Here is a 20,274-nt window from a genome sequence, read left to right as displayed (position 1 = left end):
GGTTTGGAGCGTTGAAGACATTATGATGTAGCCCCACAAACATGTGTGTAAAAAATAGTATAAAAAAAATGATGTCAAGGATCCGTCCCTCCATCGGGTTTTCATTGGAACCGGTCCATTAACATCCTACTTGATAATTTTAGTTGGTCAAAACATGAAGAAAGTAGCCAGGCGAAAATAGGAAGACCAGCGTGAGGCTCATGAAAAAAAAACCAAAGACATGCAAAACTCACTCTACTATCCTAATTGACCACTCTTAGAATTCGTATGAAGAAACTAGCATGAAAACAACACTCACAGCATGTATTCTCTTTATTATTTGAGAGTAGAGCATTAATCTCCTTAATTGCAGAAATTGCCTTCCCTTTCGTCTTACTGTTTCTCTATCACCTTGGAAAATGGCTGAGCAACAGCTCAAAGAACTAATCAGCTCCTTGAAAGACCAAGTAAGTTTATTCACTTCACACCCTTTTTTTGTTCAGTTAATTTGTTTTGCTTATTTTATATTGAATAATTTCTCTTCTCGAATCATTAATTTGAAGGGTTTTCTCTTAATTGACTGAAAATGGTGATTTGGTCATCGTAGCTCATTTCAGTTGGTCATAGTAGCTTATTTCAGTCATATAATATAGAGTTTTTTATTTATTTATTTTTATTTAAGTTATTCTTTTAAATTTAAATACAAGGATATATTTTACACTAAAGGAAGGGGGAGTTCGGCTAAGTCACATAATGGGCAACCTAATTTGGTATCAAATTCGTCATATATAATACGAAAGAAGTTACATTATATCCTGAAATCAAAGAGGATTAAATGCACATTATAGTAATTTAATTTTAAATTTTATACTCACTTTCTCTGTTACTTCTTATTTTTGTCGCACTTATTCTATACTGCAAAAAAAAATTCTTCTACCTAAACACATGCATAATAGAGGTTGCTAGTATTGATTAATTTTTTCTGCAGGGCATTTTGGACGACTATATTGACGAAGTGAAATCGTTACAAGACGAAAATAATCCTCACCTTTTGAAAAATCTCATCACTCCGTTCTTTACTAGAATTGAAGAAATCATAGCGGAGCTCACAACAAATCTGTATTTCCTTCACTATTTTCTTCATTTATATATACATGTATATATATATGTATGTGTTCCAATATCCTAGTGGATAGAATATTCGTTTTTAACACATGTGTTTTGGGTTTAAAACTCTCAATCTTCTAAATTATTTTAATAGTTCGAACCCCTTCCCTTAATACTATAAATTTAAAATATGTCTATATATACTATTATTGATTGGAGAAGCTTCAATTTTAGGAGTGAGGCTGATGTCAACTATTCCCGAGTGGGTCATCTCTCCTACAGGAACAAGGGAAGTGCCGCGAGGTACGTAATTGATTACTAATAATTTCATAAACATGAAGCTATTTTTTGTGCTACGCGTGTGTGCGCGTTCTTAAGTAATATGCTTGTGAAAATGATATTTAGTGTCTAAGATCTAAACTGAATCACAAAGCATTAATTTAAAAAAAAATTATTTATTCAAGTGATAGTCTCCACTGAAGGCTTTTTAGTTTTTATTTTTTTGTGCTTAGAAGCTCATAGCAAAGTTTTCAGCACGAGTAAACTAAATAAAAATATGGGAGACTTAGGATGTGGTCCCTAACTATGAATATTCTTTGATTGAAACCTTGTTATTTTTTAATTTTTGATCGAAGTCTCTGAAATTAATGTGAAAATTTGTTTCTATGTACGTTACTATATTTTTTAAATTAAAAATTAAAATTTTTAGTTGTTTATATAAATGAGATTTTAAATAAAAAACTATAATTTGTGGGATTAAAATATAAATATACTATTGTGTGTGTGTGTGTGTGTGTGTGTATAAACATGGGTACATTCATCAAAATTAACCAAAAAATTATTGTATCAAAACATGGGTACATTCTTCAAAATCACAAAAAAAAAAAAGAAAAAGATATTAGGCTTAATAACATTAATAAATTTCTTCGTTTAAACTTGACATGGATACATTTTAGAATCAAAGAAAAAAGAATGTATCCATATAAGTTTAAAAATGGATTAGAAAAAAATTGAATAGATTTTATATATAAAAAAAAGGGTCCATTTTACATATAACAAATTGGTATATTTAAGAATGAGTACGTTTTAAGATTAAAAATTTGAAAAAATTACATGAATGGGTACATATAATTAGCATGGGTACATTTGGCAAAATAAAAAATGGGTACAAATAAATTAAAAAAAATATGGGTACAAATACAAATAAAACTTTAAAAAATATGGGCACAAAAAGAAATTAATATATGGTTACAAATTAAAACTGAAAAGAAAATTGGTACAAATTAAAAAGGGGTTGCAAATTAAAAATGGGTACAAACTAAAACTAAAAATATATGATAAAAAATTTAGTCATAAATATAAATATACTAATCGTAACATTTTTAACATTAAATGAATATATTTAGAAATAAAAAATATTTTATTATTGAAATAATTAATGATGTTATTAATACCCAAGGAACTTGATCAAAAATTGAAAATGAATAGGATTTTAATCAATGGAATAGCAAAAAGAAGGATGAAAACCTAATTTCTTCTAAAAATATTTTGCCATGCATCTGCAGATAATTTATTTATCATGATTTTAAAACTTCAATTTTGGTCATCTTTGTATTTTTCTGTTGTACATCATATAATTATCTATTGCTTTGATCACACTCAAAGAACTAAAATTGATGGGTTAAATGTGGGATATTATAGTTTGGGTTGTGCTCGGTTGGCCAATGTCGCACAAGAGCTCTCGGATGCAAGTGCTGCACAAAACAAAGAAGAGTAAGTTCCTTAATTTGTTGCCTCACAATATTTATACACAGGTCATCAATTAAGCCGCTAATTAACATAAACAACTTAATTAACATGCATCCACAGAATCAAACCCACTCAAATTAATCACTTCTTAATTAATCATGTATTGCTACATATATATCAAAGTTTTTGAAGAAACTAAAGCATGTTTGTAATTTCCATAACCAACAAAAATTTTAAATTCTTTTTTAATTATTTTGAATGAAATATAGCACCTTCGTCTCTTAGGCGATTAAGCGCTCTCTCTCTCTCTCTCTCTCTCTCTCTCTCTCTCTCTCTCTCTCTCTCTTTTCCTTTCAAAACCATGGTAAATTCAAATTATGTATGTGTGTATATGTACACGTGCTTAATCTAGCATATCGAAGATTTCGACCAAAAAAAAAAAATCTAGCATATCGAAAGACCTTCTTTTATACAAATCTTGTCTAAGTGTTGTGTTTGTAGGTGCTTGATGCTTCTTGATAATCTCAAGAGTGAATATTATGTCGTGAAGCCGCATCTGAATCGCATTGCTGAGGTACTAGTCATATAATAACTTATTTGATCTTTTCTCGGCTTGTATCTATCGCATAAACAGATATATAGAGAACGTTTGTGTGTGCATGTGTGTGTGTGTGTGTGTGTGTGTGTGATTTTTACAATGATACTTAGAGAAACATGCTGCCATATGATCGAAAATAAGTACAATCTTCTGATATTCTGCTTTTCTTTCACTCACAGCTGGAGCATGCAATTTATGAAAATCAGCAAGCTGGAAAGTAGCTAGAGAGTTCTCAATCACTTTGTTCGATTGTCTCCAGAAGACGTGATGGTTTCTTGATTTTAATTAGCTATGGAATAAGTTACTATCATCATATATAACTTACTCTGTTATAGACTGATTTATGACTTTCTCGATTTATGTTGTGTTTGGTATTTCTGTAAGGATTACAAAAATAATATGCATACACAAGCATGCATACAATGACAAAACAATGAGGAAATAGGATTACACAGACCATGTTTTTGTCTAGCAAAGAAGTACAACATGTTGGACGTTGGGCCATAATCCAACGGTTAATAGGTCTACACAGTTAATTTAAGGAATGCTTGGAATATAAATAAGATTAGGATTTAGTTAATAGCTATAGCTTGTACCCCAAGTAAAGTTAATATATTCCGGATTTCCTTGGGGAATAAGGGCTCCTAATTCTATCCTATTTGGAATGAGATTTGGTGTATCAATTATCCTTGGACTGCAAGGAATCCTAATGACATTATTATGAAAAAAGTTCATTAGGGTTAAGTCCATATAAATAGAAGGCTAAGGTCCCTGCTCACAACACACATAAAACTCATATGAACGCCCCATTAGTTCGAGTATAAAGGAGTGTTGAGTTTGCAGAAGATTTTGGTCAACTAACACATTATTCTGTAGGATTCCAATACGATTTCCACCGAAGGAGAAGTCCATGGTTGAGCCTATTGCACACGGTTCTATCAAAGATGGTTCATCTTTCCTACATGCCATGTTGACTTTGAGTACTTTATCAAATGAGCATAATTTATGGATTCTTTAAGGTTAGTGTTTTTAGTTGTTTATGAAATATATAAAGTCTAACAGTTGGTATCAGAGCAGGTCATAATACAACTAAAGACCTACTCGGTAAACCCTTAGAGTTGATGTCTTGAATCCATGACATGTTTTAAATTTTGCTCAATTTCTGTATTCATGTTTCATGGCAAAAGAAATTGGTTTTCAATATGAATTGCGTTTTAACCTAAATTTTATATTGAAATTTGAGATAGCTATATATTAAAACTTGTCCTTTTGACTTGAAGGAATATTGCATCCTATTTCGATTTCATTATCCCATTGGGTTTATACATGTTTATTAGCTTTATCACAACTACCTTAATTGAGTCTCCTAACATGGTTATGGACATATAATTTAGGATGTTAAAATTAAAAAGTTATGAAAAAGGCATTAAGAATATTCGTCATGATCTGGAAGTTTTTGGAGTTGGCATATGTATGTATTCAATGCCATGATGACAAACATTTTTTACATATTTCGGCAAAAGGTAACATGGTTCTATAAAGTTATAAACCTATTAGTTTCTTTTTTTATTTTTGTCAACACATAGAATTTTGGGAATGTAAAATGGAAAATATATATATATATATATATGTGTGTGTGTGTGTTTCGATTTTGACTTTCAATTCTTAGTTTGAATGTTGATAAAATTCTTGGGAATGACATATGGCATAATCGCATAAACACTACATAATATGATGGACTAACATTTATTTTATCATGCTTGTATTTCTAAAAAAAGCATTCAAGGTTATTGCATAATTTTTGGCAACTTGGAGAATTTAAGGATGTTAATAAGCATTAAGAATATGTGGCAACCCACAATTTGCTTTAACATATGGTTTTGACTTGGTTTCCTTGTTCAAGTTTTTGATAAATTACTTTTTGGAGATTCTGGGTACTACTAATGTAAATTACTTTCATTGTTTCAATTGAGTTTAACAAATGAATGATTGAATGGCCTCAGAATGACTTGAAATTTGGATATGTTGTTCATATATATGTCTACTTATAGACTGGAAAATTTTGTGCCTATTGGTGGTGTACTCTATATGGTGATTTTATTAGTAACCTGTGCACAGTTGAAAGTCTAGATTGGAGTTTTCATTGTTTTCTTATATTTCAAAAAATTTGAGCTATCTTTTAGCTCTAGAACAATTTCATATTCTATTTAATGTCTCTCGTATAGTCTATGTGGTTTTGGGACAAATCAATTATATGTCAATTATGTAATTCCGCAAGCTGGAATCTTGGTTTTTTGGTATAGTATACTACTTTACAAATATATTTTGGGAAATACTATACTAGTACAAATAAATACCTATATGCTTTTCAGAGTAACAAATCTAAGTCACAAATGCTAAGTTCTAAAGATCCGTATGAGTTGTTCTTATGCTAATATATGTTTGTAAAGTTTTGAGTATGAAACTTAGTTTTATATTTGCATGTTTCTCCCTAGAATTTTAAAGTCTAGTTTGTGGAAAAAACATGCATGCTATAATTGAAATTTTCTAGATTTTATTAGGATTGTCCAATTTTCAATCCTATAATTGTTCCACTATTTGTTTTTGAATTTGTATGCATGTATGACAGTATTCTCTAGTTTTAACACTCGTACCATACATAATACTATTTGGTTAAGTTCTTGTAAAGACAATTGCATTTTAAGTTGTTTGGTACATACTATTTGGAAGTAATGACTAAAAGAATTGACATGAAGTTATACTTGCTAAACGAATTATCCTTAACATATTCATTGTTGTATAATATGATTAAGTGTAAGGTGCAATAACATGTTTTTTGATGATTATATGCATTTGGTTATGGTATTTGTTTCTCACATTCAATATAAGATATAATTGATTAGTGGGAGGAACAATTTAAATGTGTGGCTTATGTCATAAGGGATGTTTTGCTAATTATGTTGATATGTGCCTCACTTGTTTGATTTATGAATGTGGGTTTAAATTTCAGTTCTTATATATATAGTTGAAATTGTGGCCGGTTATGACTAGTCGAATGAGGATCCAAGTTGGCATTACACATTCATATAAGGTTGTCATGATTTACTAAGCTGTGAAGGTTTTATGTAGCTGTTAGTTAGTTTAGTTTGTGATTCATGACAATAAGGCAGCAACAAACTTCACAAGCTGCATTAAGGTATGGATTTAATCTTTAGTTTATGTTGTGAATTCCATAAAGTAGCGAATGTGTATTTTTTAGTTGCATTCTAAGTACTAGGAGGATCGAGTTTTGTACTTAGGTTTTGTAATTTAGAACACATAAAGTAGCAATGAACGTCTTAAACTGCAAAAGAGTTGTGTCCTCAGTTTTGTTAGACACAAAAGTAAGCTGGTTCTACAGTTTATGAGCTTCATAGGAAGCATAAGGCAATCTTATAAAGATTGATAAGGAGAACCAATAAGTGAATGAATTGATGCTTTTAATTCAGGTTTTGATTCACTTAACTTCCAAATCTATGATGTATGTTTCATGTGAATGGATAGCTTATTTCAGTGATTATAAGAGCTCATGGATACTACAAGTTCATAGTCTTCGATAGTTCTAGATACGTAAACTCCATTTGACAAAACATTTAGGAAGCTTATTAGTTGACTAAATTCATTGGCCAATAAAGTAATCTTGCTTATAAATCCATTAAAGATCTTTTTTGAATTAACTGTTTGACCTAGTGGGAGAATGTTGGACATTGGACCACAATCCAACGGTTAATAAGTCTACATAGTTAATTTAAGGAATGCTTGGAATATAAATAAGATTAGGATTTAGTTAATAGCTATAGCCTGTACCCCAAGTAAAGTTAATATATTCCAGATTTCCTTGGGGAATAAGGGCTCCTAATTCTATCTTATTTGGAATGAGATTTGGTGTATCAATTATCCTTGGATTGCAAGGAATCCTAATGACATTATTATGGAAAGATTCATTAGGGTTAAGTCCATATAAATACAAGGCTAAGGGCGCACAACACATAGAAAACTCATATGAATGCACCATTAGTTTGAGTATAAAGGAGTGTTGAGTGTGCAGAAGATTTTGGTCAACTAACACATTATTCCGTAGGATTCCAATACGATTTCCACCGAAGGAGAAGTCCATGGTTGACCCTATTCTGCACGGTTCTATCAAAGATGGTTCATCTTTCCTGCATGCCATGTTGACTTCGAGTACTTTATCAAATAAGCATAATTTATGGATTCTATAAGGTTAGTGTTTTTAGTTGTTTATGAAATATATAGTCTAACAAAACATGCATGCATGCAATATAAGTTTTACGTGAAACTTACTTGAAGAAGAAGAAGCCATTGCAAAACTAGGTCATCTTCTACTTCCAGTACTTCAAAGAATCTCTCTATTGTGAATAGGGTTTAGCGTATTTTGAGAGATTAAGCGTATGGAAGCAGGGACATAACCATAATATTTATACCATTAGGGTTTTCATCACAGTTGGCCTATTATTGGTTATGAAAACCAAACCCTATCACTTAAGTGTTTAAGTCCCACCATGATTCTATATCCTTGTAGTGCAAAGGATAAGACTTCATAATTCTTATTTCATTAGGACTATTAGATTACTTAAGTTGTTAACAACTTGATAAACAGTGGCCTACAACATGTGTAATTCGGTACATCATTCATTGTCATTCACAGCCTTACTTTCTCCCACTTGAATGTCAATGATTCATCCTAACAAATAAGAACTCATGGTGATCACTTAGTCTTCATAAGTATGCAACCTTTCCTAGCAACTTGTCACTTTGAATCGAATGCAGAACAAAAGAAAACAAAGAACAACTTGGTCTGTTCTTTGTACTCCAAGATCACATACACATTCAACTTAAAGTACTTTGCCGCTAACAAAGTCATGGTGTCAAGAACTAATAATCAGAACATTAGCTCACAATATAAATTGAAGCAAGCTTCAGTACAAAAATCTGTTAAGAATAATATATCAATTGTAAAATTTCCATACTGATAATCTCAAATATAGTTCAAATATGAAATAAACTGACTAAGAACAATAACCAACAATTAAATGTATCACATAAGAATCAATCGAGTGCTTACTCTCATTCATTGACAGAATCAAAAGAGTCTCTCATTCCCATATCAATGTGTTTCTTGAATACTCCCACTGGTAAGACCTTTGTAAGAGGGTCACCATCCATAAGTTCTGTGCTTATGTGTTGAATATCAATAGTTTCCTTCTTCACTTCATCATTTACCTTCAAGTATTTCATATCCATAAGTCTGTTTGTAAGTGATCTCTTGTTATTCTTCAAGAAAAACACTGCTGCCTTGTTGTCACAGTACAACTTAAGTGGCTTCTCAATGTTGTCCACCACATTTAATCCCCTTACCATATTTCTAAGCCAGATTTCCTGTTTGGTTGCAGTATAACATCCAATAAACTCAGCCTTCATAGTTGATGAAGCAATTGATTTTTGTTTAGCACTTTTCCATGACACAACACCACCAGCTAGTATAAAGATGTATCCATTAGTTGATCTTCAATCATCAACACATCCTGCCAAATTCGAGTCAGTGTAAGCCAACAGCTCAAGTACATCAACTTGTTTATAAGTGAGAATGAAATCTCTGGTTCTCTCGAGATATCTCAAGACTTTCTTGGCTACAATCTAGTGAGGTGGTCTAGGATTTTCTTGAAACGCCTTGTACACTAACTGCAAATGCCAAGTCTGGTATTGTACACATTTGAGCATGCATCAAACTTCCCATCAGCGATGCACAAGGCTTGTCTTTCATGTTCTCCTTCTCTAACTCATTTTTAGGGCTTTGTTCAATGCTCATTTTGTCCCCTTTCCCAATTGGTAATTCACCACCAGCGCATTTCTCCATATTGAATCTTTTAATGATCCTGTCAACATATTACCCTCTGTGAGAGACCAATAACTCTTTTGTTTCTATCTTGAATGATTCTATGCCCAATACAAACTTTGCTTCCCCCAGATCCTTCGTGTCAAAACTTGTAGCCAACATGTCTTTGGTAGTTTGCAGCAAGGTGAGATCAGAACTAGCAAGTAGAATATCATCTACAAATAAAACTAAAAAGATGATTTTCGAACCACTTATCTTAAAATGGACACATTCATCCATCTTGTTTTCTTGGAAACCAAACTTGGACATTACAGCATCAAACTTCTTGTTCCATTGTTTGGAAGCCTGCTTTAAACCGTAAATAGACTTGTTCAATTTGCAGACTATTGACTCATTCCCCATTTCAACAAATCCTAGTGGCTGAGTTACGCAAATGTCTTCTTCAAGTTCTTCATTTAGAAACGTAGTCTTGACATCCATTTGGTGTAGTTCCAGGTCTAAGTAAGCAGTGAATGCTAAAATAACTCTCATAGAGTCTTTGGTTGAGACAGGAGAGAAAGTCTCATTATAATCGATCCATTCCCTTTGTGTGAACCCCTTTGCAACTAATTTGGATTTGTGTTTATCAATGTTACCAAGTGAATCTTTGTTAGTTTTCCCACTTGCAACTTATTGTCTTGGTAACTCCACTTGGTTTTGAAACTAGAGTCCATACCTGGTTCTTCTGCATGGACTCCGATTCTTCATCCATTGCTATCTGCCATAACTTGGATCTCATGCTAGTGATAGCTTGATGGTAAGTGATGTGATCATCTTCATCTCCTAAATTGTACTTAGCTTCATTCAGGTATACAAAATCAGGAAGAATGACTGCTTTTCTTGCTCTTTGAGATATCCTCACACTTACTGTCTTTTCGTGAATTTGACTTTGAGTTTCAGTTTCCATTGTAGTGCCAACATCTGAAATTGGATCATCCAGTGAAAGTGTATGATCACATTTATGCAATATCATTAGCAACAGGCACTTGTGTTTCAGTGCCTAAAAGATTGAAGACTGCAGTGGGAATCACAAGTTGTATATGTGTAGGTATAGATAGCATGGTTCCTTGTTGAGGAAGGAAACCATTGAAGTTGCTATCAATAGCTAATTCTTCAAATTCTGGACATGTTGACGCACCTTCAATTAACTGAACTTTATCCAATTCTTCAACAAATTTAGCATTGTGTGTATCTATTACTTTGGAGTGACCATGAGAACAATAAAATTTGTACCCTTTGGACTTCTTAGAATATCCAATGAATCTTTAACTCGTGGTTCTGGGATCTAGTTTCTTCTCAGCTAGATTATATAACCTTGCCTTAGCTTGGCAGCCCCATATATGGAAATGGTTGAAACTTGGTCTTCTTCCAGTCTATGCTTCAAAGGGCACTATGTCCACTGACTTACTTGGTACCCTATTCAAGATGTAATTTCCAGTTTTCAGTGCTTCACCCCAGAGAAACATCGATCTTATCATGCTTTTGAAGGTCCTATTTTTTTGTTCTGCAACCCCATTTTGTTGGGGGTACCTAGGGTTGTGTACTGTTCCACTATGCCATTCTCTTAAAGGAAGGTTGCAAATGGACCTTTGTGCTGTCCAATTTCAAAATACCTGCCAAAGTATTCACCACCTCTATCGGATCTTACAATTTTAATGTGTTTCTCTAGTTGTTTTTCAATTTCTAGTTTGTAAAGCTTAAAACATTCCAATGCTTTAGACTTTTCTGACATAAAAAAGACATAACTATATCATGAAAGTCATCATTAAAGGTTATGAAATATGACTTTTCATGTATAGTTTTGGTTGGAAATGGTCCACAAATGTCAGTGTGTATTATTTCAAGCAGGTTCTAACTTCGATTTGATCCACTCTTTCTTGTGTTGGTTAGTTTTCCTTTATAACAGTATGTGCACTCTTTAAAATCATTCAAATCCAGTGGTGGCAACAGGTTTTGGTTGGTTAACTTGACAATTCTTTCCCTAGAGATGTGCCCTAACCTTTTGTTTCATAACTTGGAAGATTTTTCAGAAGTGGGCATTCTCTTGGAACCAACATGATGAACATTAAAACACTCATCTATATATGAACATTTCATTTGCCATATATCAATATTAAGAACTGCATATCCCAGCAAGGTGTTTAACTTATTTGAATCATAAAAATGTACACTTTCTTGGTCACCAACAAAGGATAAACCAAACTCTACGAACTTTGAAGTTGAAATCAAACTCCTTCTCATGGAAGGCACATAAAGTACTGGACACAATTTTAAAATAAAATCAGAAGATAAAACTAGTTGAACACTCCTTATTAACTCAACATTAACCTTACTTTCAGTCATAACATAGACATTGTAGACTTCATTGTTTTTCTAATTTGTTTTTTAGAAGCCCTGCAAGGAATTAAAGATGTGAACGGTATATCCAATGTCAAACCACCAACTCTCAGGTGGAATATAAACCAAGTTAGACTCAACACACACAAAAACATTAAAAGTTTTACCTTTTCTGGAAAGACAGTTTTTGAAACCAACACAGTTCTTTCTCAAGTGACCTGTGTCCTTACAAAAATAACATTCTTTTGCTTTTTTTATTTCAGTGTTCATAGGTTTGAGTTTGTGAGATCCTTTAGAGGTGTTAGCACTTTTAAATGAAGAAGAAAATGCTTTATTCTTCAGCTTACCAGCACTGAATGATGAACCATCATTTGTGACTTTGGCAGCCTGAAGGAGATTTACTTTAGTTGACTTGTCACCCTTGAGTCTATCTTCTTCTTGTGCACACATTGAAATCAACTCATCAATTCCCCATTTTCCTTCTGTGTATTGTAAGAAACTTTCAACTGTCCATACTTGGATGGCAAGGAATTGAAAGCCATGTGAACTAGAAACTAATCAGTCATAGGGACTTCGAGATCCTTCAATTTTTTAAACAGATCAACCATCTTGAGAATATGTTCTTTTACACTACCAACCCTATCAAAATTCATGGAGGTAAGCTGTGTAAGCAAGGTGCCTGTTTCAGCTTTCCCTAACTCTTTGAAAATTTCTCTCACTTCAGCCAAGAACTCTTTAGCATTGTCTAGTTTCATAATCCCTCCCTTGATTGATTGAGTCATGGCTTTCTTCATGATCATTAAGGACATCCTGGTCACCCTATCCCACTCCTCAAACTTGATCCTTTGGTCTGCTGTGCTAGTGTTAGTAAGATTTGCAGACTTGTCTTCTTTGATCGCCAAATTTATATCCATCATTCCAAGAACAATTTACACATCCTCTTTCAATATCTTAAAGCTGGAACTAGCCAAGGTTTCAATATTTTGAAAATTTAGAGAAGTTGTGGGAGGGGCTGAAACATATGCACACAAATTTATCAATCAATAGATTTCTTCAATTTAGAGTACTTAACAAAATTGGGAAAACTCTCACAAAATGTTTTCCATCAACAGTTTCATATAAACATGGTATCATCTTTGGACAGATGTTGCTTATATTAAGGTTGCATAGCCAATACATAAAATACAAGGTCAATTGACATGTCTTCAACACATTTAAGCAGATGAATAATGCAATCTTGTCAATTTCATGTATCACTATACATTGAGTTGCTTGAATGACTTGAATAATAAACACTTTTGAGCAGATTATTATCCACTAGTTTCAAGCAAATCACCTTTAAATTCTTTGAATAATAAATCAAAACAATGATCTAAACACTTTTGAGCAGATTAGTCATTGTAATTTTGTTTAAAATTCACACTATACTCTTTGATTTAGTGTTATAACATATAAATCCATGATTTCTTCTTGTTATTCTTTAGCTTTCTTGTAGGATATCCTTCCCTGAGACATTGAACAAACCACAGTAGTACAAATACAATATATAATATGGTTTTCATATCCCAATTATCAGCGGAAGCATTAAAGTGATTAGTATAAGTGTTGTGAGTCTGATTATATGGTCTAATGAGAACCCTAGCCTTATTGGAAGGCTTTGATACCACATGTAAGGATTACAAAAATAATACGCATACACAAGCATGCATACGATGACAAAACAATAAGGAAATAGGATTACGCAGACCATGTTTTTGTGTAGCAAAGAAGTACAACATGCATGCATGCAATATAAGTTTTATGTGAAACTTACTTAAAGAAAAAGAAGCCATTGCAGAACTAGGTTGTTTTCTACTTCCAGTACTTCCAAATATCTCTTTGATGTGTATAGGGTTTAGCGTATTTTGAGAGATTGAGCGTATGGAAGCAGGGACATAACCATAATATTTATACCATTAAGGTTTTCATCACAGACGGCCTATTATTGGTTGTGAAAACCAAACCCTATCACTTAAGTGTTTAAGTCCCACCATGATTCTATATCTTTGTAGTGAAACCTATAAGATTTCTTTAAGGTCAATTGCAAAGGATAAGACTTCATAATCCTTATTTCATTAGGACTATCAGATTACTTAAGTTGTTAACAACTCGATAGACAAGTGGCCTACAACATAAGTAATCCAATACATCATTCATTGTCATTCACAACTTTACAATTTCAACTAATTTTGAATAAGTTCATTAAGTGAACAAATATATTCTATATATCTTATTATGAAATTTGGTACTATAATATGTGTTTTCAGTATTTTTCATGGCTATTTTATTCATTTTAATTTCATATTCAAAGATCAATATAAAACTTGGCTATTAATGTAAGGTTTACTTGGTGAGCAAGATCAAACACCAAGTCATGCAATAACACAAGTAATATGAGCTATGTATAAAGTAAGACATATTTAGGGTTGTAACTGGATAACAACCATTTGGAGGGAAATATAAGGAACCAATTTGAAATTAAAATGATGCAGTTAGGGTTTCCTTGATAATTGATTGTAACTGCTCACTTAATGGGAGGAAGCAGTTGCAATACATATATAGACATGCTTGGTCCCTCTTTTCGATGATCTATCTTTGTTCCATGCAGTTTGGTTTGTCCCATTGAAAACCAGAGAACACTAAAGTGATCACAAGAGAAGAGAAGGCTAACCATTCCCTTAAGAATCAATTCATTCACTACCGAACATGGCTACGAATTCAGGTTAGATTTGATGACCTTGAATACATGAGATTAGGGTTAATGCATGTTCACTTAATGCCCATACATAGAAAAAATTTACTAAATATAAACAAGAAAGGGTTTGATGGTTTCGATCTCTAAAAAGACCAACATGTGGTATCAGAGCCTAGTCCATTCAAACCTAAATATGTTATATATATATAACTGTATGTTTATATAAATGTATGATAATGATGAACTTTCCGTTTCTATTCAAGTATGCACTAACGTGCATTACAGAGAATGATATACCAATATCACAAATGTATGTGTTGAATTTTGAGTACTGATATCATGTAATACACTTAATTCTTACACCAAAGTGTTCGAACAAGTATAAAGGTTACATGCATTCATAAAAGGTACTTAAAATAGCAATTCATAATATTAACAAGCTAAGAAATTTCCAAAGAAATTTATTAACTGGGATTGTTATGAATTGATGTATAGTGAATGATGAAATTAATTGCTTATGTGATACTTCTTGCCTAAAGGTGTAGTATTACATAAGATTATGTTCTTTATTCTTAGCTATGCAATGAAGTGGAAATTCATATGCTTTATGGACAGTTTCTTGCCCAAAGGTATAACTGGTTTCATAGTTTAAGTGTGACAAGACAATTAAGACTAGTTCTTGATCACATTACTAATGAATTTTCAATCTAAATGTCTTATGATGCAGGGTTTAATATGCTTAACCTTGTTAACATTGAGAAGTTGAATGCTAACAATTTCAACACTTGGAAGTAACAGATTGAAATAAACTTGGGAATGCTCGAGTTCAACATTACCTTCAAGACTCCTCAGCTATAGGCCTTAGTTGATTGGAGCACTACTCAAGAAAGGGAACATTTTGCTAAATGGGAAAGAACCAATCAAATGTCTCTTCTCATTATGTAGAATGCAATGGAAGAACACATTAGAGGAGGTATATCCAGTTGTGACTTAGCCAAAGACTATATAGCTAGGATCGAGGAAAAGTTTAAGAGATCTGACAAGGCAGAAGTGGGTGCATCACTTTCTGCATTCATCAACAACAAACATGAAAGGTCGAGTAGTGTTTGTGAACATTTGTTGAAGATAGTGAGTATTTCTAACAAACTGAATGCATTGGAAATTGGTATCACTGATCAATTCCTGGTGCATATAGCCTGTACTTTTTATCAGGAGAGTATGATCAGATAAAGGTTAACTACAACACTCAAAATGAGACATAGAGTATCAATGAACTCATTGCCATTTGTTGTCAAGAGGAAGAGAGGTTGAAGAAGTCCAAAGCTGAGAGAATGGAATTGGCTAATCTTGTCAATACTGGCAAAGACAAGGGGAAAATGGTTATGGGACAGAAAAATGAAAATTATAAAAGCTGCAAACCTTCTGCATCTTGAATTACTCCAAATGCTGTAATCGGTCCCAAAAAACAAAGCAAAGGTTCTGGTGTATCTCTCAAAAGTATTGGAGCCTCTATCTCACATGGTTTATAGGTTCAGAAACCTCATTTTAAAAAGAGTTATCATTGTCAATCCACTGAACACTTAAGGAAGAATTCCCCAGCCTTTAAGGCATGGTTAATCAGGAAAGGTATAACTGTTTTTGATGTTTTTGTTACTATGGAATCGAACATGGTTTTTGTACTTGGTGGGTTGACACTGGTGTTGGCAATATGCCCTGAAAGTCAATCTTTGGAAGAAACCTTTCAGGACAATGAATTGATGTATATATGACTCTTATACATCGGAAGGCAAAGATACTAATTAGGACTATCTCAATGAACAAAATATGTCCTAAATAATGAATCCATGGACAATGGATTGATGAAAGAAGTAATCTAATAATGTTAGACTACAGAGACCTTCTTCTCATAACCATCATGTCCAAAAAGGTTCCTGGTCATAGGATTGTCGGAGGGATACTGACAATGCATAGACTGGTACATACTATGTCTGCTTCAAATGGAAGGATGGAAAGTCTCATCCCATTCGTGTAGTGACACTAAGACAAGTATGTAGGTGCTCATTAAGGGAATGAGTTCACTGAACACAATCGAACGAGAGTACTTGCATGGAGGTCTACTCACATGTCAAGCAAGTAACTCTGAAGTTTGGAATAATGTAAGTAATCCTTTGACCTGAGACATCATAGATGTCTAATGGTTAGGTCCTTGATCTTTGATCATGTCAAACGACATTCCATTGGAGTGTCCACGGCATTGTTGGGGTCAAGTTATCTAAACATGTAGGCATGTGAATGATCAACAAAGGATCTCTGATCCTCGTTATGAGAGGAAGAATACTCTGAGATATGATTCGGGAATCTTCGGCCGAAGTCTCGAGCGTAATAAAGGAAAGCTTTCCTATGCGACTCAATTGAATCATATAAGAATGCATAATCACATTAGGGGTTTGACATAGTATATCCATACCCTAGTGATGTGATTGAGAGTATTGTTTTAGAGAAGGATCGAATTACATTATAATTCCAACTGAATAGGTTCTCTGAATAAACTTCTACATTAGCTTGGGTAGCCATGATATATGTTTAGATGTCACTCATGGCTTGTAAGTTCTTCTAGATGACTACATTCTAGATGATTAAATGTAGTCATCAAAGAAGAAGGTGAATTAAAAGTAAGTTTTAATTCACTAAGTGGTTGGATTAAATATAATCAATTGGATTGGTGCCAATCACCTCACTGCCTTGCTAATTAGAACCTAAAAGATTGTTCACCAATACACTCTTGTAGTGAGTAACTAATGGATGATGGAAATAATTAATTGGATTAATTAAGTGTTGTGATTAATTTAGAAAGTCTAAAGAAATCATAAAAGCGATAAAAGATCGTTTTGGGCTTAAAGAAATGTTCGGGTTTAATTGGGCCCATTGGGCCTAAACCCATTGGGCTTTTATTCAAGCATTGGATGACTTGAAATAATAAAAGCCCAAAGCCCAAACAACACAAAGAAGGCCGGCCAAAGAGAGGGAGAGAGAATGTCAATTGTTGACTTGTTTCTTTATGTAATAAAAGGAACTTTATAGTGAAAGTTTCATAAGGGGGTTTTTGTGTGTTCAAAACAACAAAAGAGAAAAAGAAAATAACTCTCTCTAACACTCAAAGGGCCGGCCACCATAGGGGGATTTTTAGCTAATCATCTTATCACCCCTTTGGTTATTCCTTCATCCTTCTTACTACACTAGTGGGTGAGGATCTTTAGAGGTTTTCAAATTTGGAAACTTGAAGAGGACCTAGGAGCACTCATTCTCAACAAAGTGGAGGAGGCAAGAAGGGAGGCTAGGCTCAAGGAGTTCAAGGAGCAAAGAGCTTGGAGGTGGTCCATCCTTGGTCTAAGATCTAGATCAAGAGGTATAAAACTACTCCTAAACTTTGTTCTTCAATAAATTGTTTTTGATGCATCATAAATAAACCTATGAATCTTGAAGGGGATTTTCATGACTAGAGCTTTGATATTAATTGATGACATGCTTCCGTTGTTTTCGTATATAAATTTTGAATTGTATATGCATGCTAGTCAATAGAAATCCCACATAAATCTCATATTTTCCTTTCAACTGGATGTTCCATCCATGTAACAAATTCTTTGCAGGGATTTCAAAGCCATAAGGAGACAAGTAGAGAGTCCTATAATGTTTATGTTGGGAATGGAAATAAAGTCTTGGTTGAAGCAGTTGGTACTGTCATGTTGAAACTGTCATATGGTTATATTTTAACGTTGAACAATGTACTTTATGTACCTTCACTAAAAAGGAATTTGTTTTCAGTAACTCAGTTTGTTAAAAATGGTTTCTCTTATATTGAAGATGCCAATCAAATAAAGTTTTATCTTAAGAACCAGTTTGACAATGTTATTGGCTATGCTTTCCCAAATGGTAGCCTTTGGCAAATTGAATGTTCATATTATCATGATTGTTTCAATATAGTGCATTCTGCACCAAAGCGAATGCTCACTAATGATACATCTTCCATGCTTTGGCATCGAAGATTGGGGCATATCACCAAGGACAAAATGTTGAGACTTAAAAGGATGGTATGTTGTCAAATGTCAACCTTGATGACTTCTCAGATTGCATATATTGCTTTAAGGGCTAAACCACTAATTTAATCAACAAGAATAAAGCTAAAAGAAGCAATGATCTCTTGGAGATCATTCACACATATGTGTGTGGTCCATTTCCAACAAAAACAATATGTGGACACTCTTACTTCCTTCTTTTTAATGATGACTTTTCAAGATATACTTACTTGTATTTGATTTCTGAAAAATCTCAAAATTTAAATTGTTTTAAATTTTTCAAAGTTGAGGTTGAAAAACAATTGAATAAGCAAATCAAAATAGTGAGATCTGATGTGGAGGTAAATTCTTTGGGAGGTACATAAAACAAGGGCAAATCAAGGGACCATTTGCATTGTATCTGCAACAAGAGGGTATAGTGCCTCAATATACAACATCAGGTACACCATCACAGAATGGAGTAGCTGAGAGAAGAAATAGAACTATTAAAGACATGGTGAGGAGCATGTTTTCATATGCACATCTTCCATAATTTCTATGGGGTGAAGCCATTAAGACATCCAATTAGATACTTAATAGAGTGCCAACTAAAGCTGTCAATATTACACATTTTGAAGCTTGGACAAGGAGGAAACCTAGTTTTTCACATTTTCATACGTAGGGATGCAAGTGTGAAGCCAGGCTTTACAATCTAAATGGCAGAAAATTGGATATGAAAACAACAACTTGTTATTTTGCTGGTTATGCAGAAAGATCCAAGGGATATCGGTTTTATTACCCACAATCTCACACTAGACTTGCAGAAACTCATACAAAGTTTATTGAAGATGACAATTGTAATAAGGTTAACTCCAAGTATTTGATTGACTTTGAAGAAGAAAATGAATCTTCATGTACTAATCAGTCTTCTGACAATCGTGGTTTAGCTTTAACATTGCCGGTTCCTATGTTAACTCCATATGTTGACACTTTGACTGCTCATAATCCTTCTCCTTCACATGTTGTATCAGTGAGTAATATTCAAACCTCTGCACCCTTATTACAACCATTTCTTGATACTTATGATACCAACATTGAAGGACCTAGTACTAGTACTACATTGGTTTCATTGTAGCCTTCTCAGTCAGCAACTAGTGGTCAAACTTTGTAACCCACAAGATAGTCTACTAGACAAAGAAAGCCAGCTATATCAAATGATTACATGGTGTATTTGCAAGAAATTGAATATGATATTAGTGACTCAGATGATCCACTCACTTATCAGGAGGCAATGGTAAGTCCTCATGCTTTATTTTGGCATGCAGCAATGGTTGATGAATTGACTTCTATGTCAAGTAACAATGCGTGGAGTCTAGTGGAACCAACACCACGAATTAAGGCTATAGGCTGCAAATCGGTGTTCAAAACTAAAAGAGATTCAAAAGGAAATGTAGAAATACATAAGGCACGGCTTATGGCTAAAGGTTTTATTCATAAGGAAGGTGTGGATTTCAATGAAACTTTTTCTCCCGTGTCCACCAAAGACTCATTTCGTGTCATTGTGGCATTGACTGCACAATTCGACTTAGAACTTCATCAAATGGATGTTAAAACAACATTCTTAAATGGTGGATTAGATGAAAACATTTACATGAAACAGCCACTTGGATTCGTCGAACGGGGGAAAGAGAATAAGGTTTGCAAGCTCAATAAGTCTATTTATGGACTCAAAGAGGCTTCAAGACAATGGTACAAGAAATTTGACCAAGTTGGCAGTGTAATG

General features: G+C 33.4%; 2 protein-coding genes and 1 pseudogene across 2 annotated transcripts; 2 read left to right on the top strand and 1 right to left on the bottom strand.

Annotated features, from left to right (window-relative positions):
- Window positions 1-337: 337 nt before the first annotated feature.
- On the top strand, window positions 338-3,867 carry LOC148692910 (histidine-containing phosphotransfer protein 1-like). Its single transcript, XM_088679313.1, has 6 exons — window positions 338-446; window positions 968-1,098; window positions 1,321-1,389; window positions 2,788-2,859; window positions 3,337-3,409; window positions 3,613-3,867. The coding sequence occupies exons 1-6, from the start codon at window positions 399-401 to the stop codon at window positions 3,652-3,654; spliced, it is 435 nt and encodes a 144-aa protein (XP_088535439.1). The 5' UTR covers window positions 338-398; the 3' UTR covers window positions 3,655-3,867.
- Window positions 3,868-12,259: 8,392 nt separating this feature from the next.
- Window positions 12,260-12,619, bottom strand: LOC148692909 (uncharacterized). The gene has a single exon (XM_088680264.1). The coding sequence runs from the start codon at window positions 12,617-12,619 to the stop codon at window positions 12,260-12,262; it is 360 nt and encodes a 119-aa protein (XP_088536390.1).
- Window positions 12,620-15,174: 2,555 nt separating this feature from the next.
- LOC148692908 (uncharacterized) lies at window positions 15,175-19,626 on the top strand (annotated as a pseudogene).
- The last annotated feature ends 648 nt before the right edge of the window (window positions 19,627-20,274 follow it).

Source organism: Pyrus communis, chromosome 11 (genome assembly GCF_041283825.1).
Source record: "Pyrus communis isolate YQ-2024b chromosome 11, ASM4128382v1, whole genome shotgun sequence".
NCBI lineage: Eukaryota > Viridiplantae > Streptophyta > Magnoliopsida > Rosales > Rosaceae > Pyrus > Pyrus communis.
This window is presented reverse-complemented; position numbering and strand designations above follow the sequence as displayed.

Bases quoted from the DNA above. Each gene is read 5' to 3' on its own strand.
- LOC148692910 (XM_088679313.1), top strand. From the start codon at position 399: ATGGCTGAGCAACAGCTCAAAGAACTAATCAGCTCCTTGAAAGACCAA. The intron at 1,099-1,320 runs GTATTTCCTTCA...CTTCAATTTTAG, and splicing joins GCGGAGCTCACAACAAATCT to GAGTGAGGCTGATGTCAACT. The intron at 2,860-3,336 runs GTAAGTTCCTTA...TTGTGTTTGTAG, and splicing joins GCTGCACAAAACAAAGAAGA to GTGCTTGATGCTTCTTGATA.
- LOC148692909 (XM_088680264.1), bottom strand. From the start codon at position 12,619: ATGGATATAAATTTGGCGATCAAAGAAGACAAGTCTGCAAATCTTACT.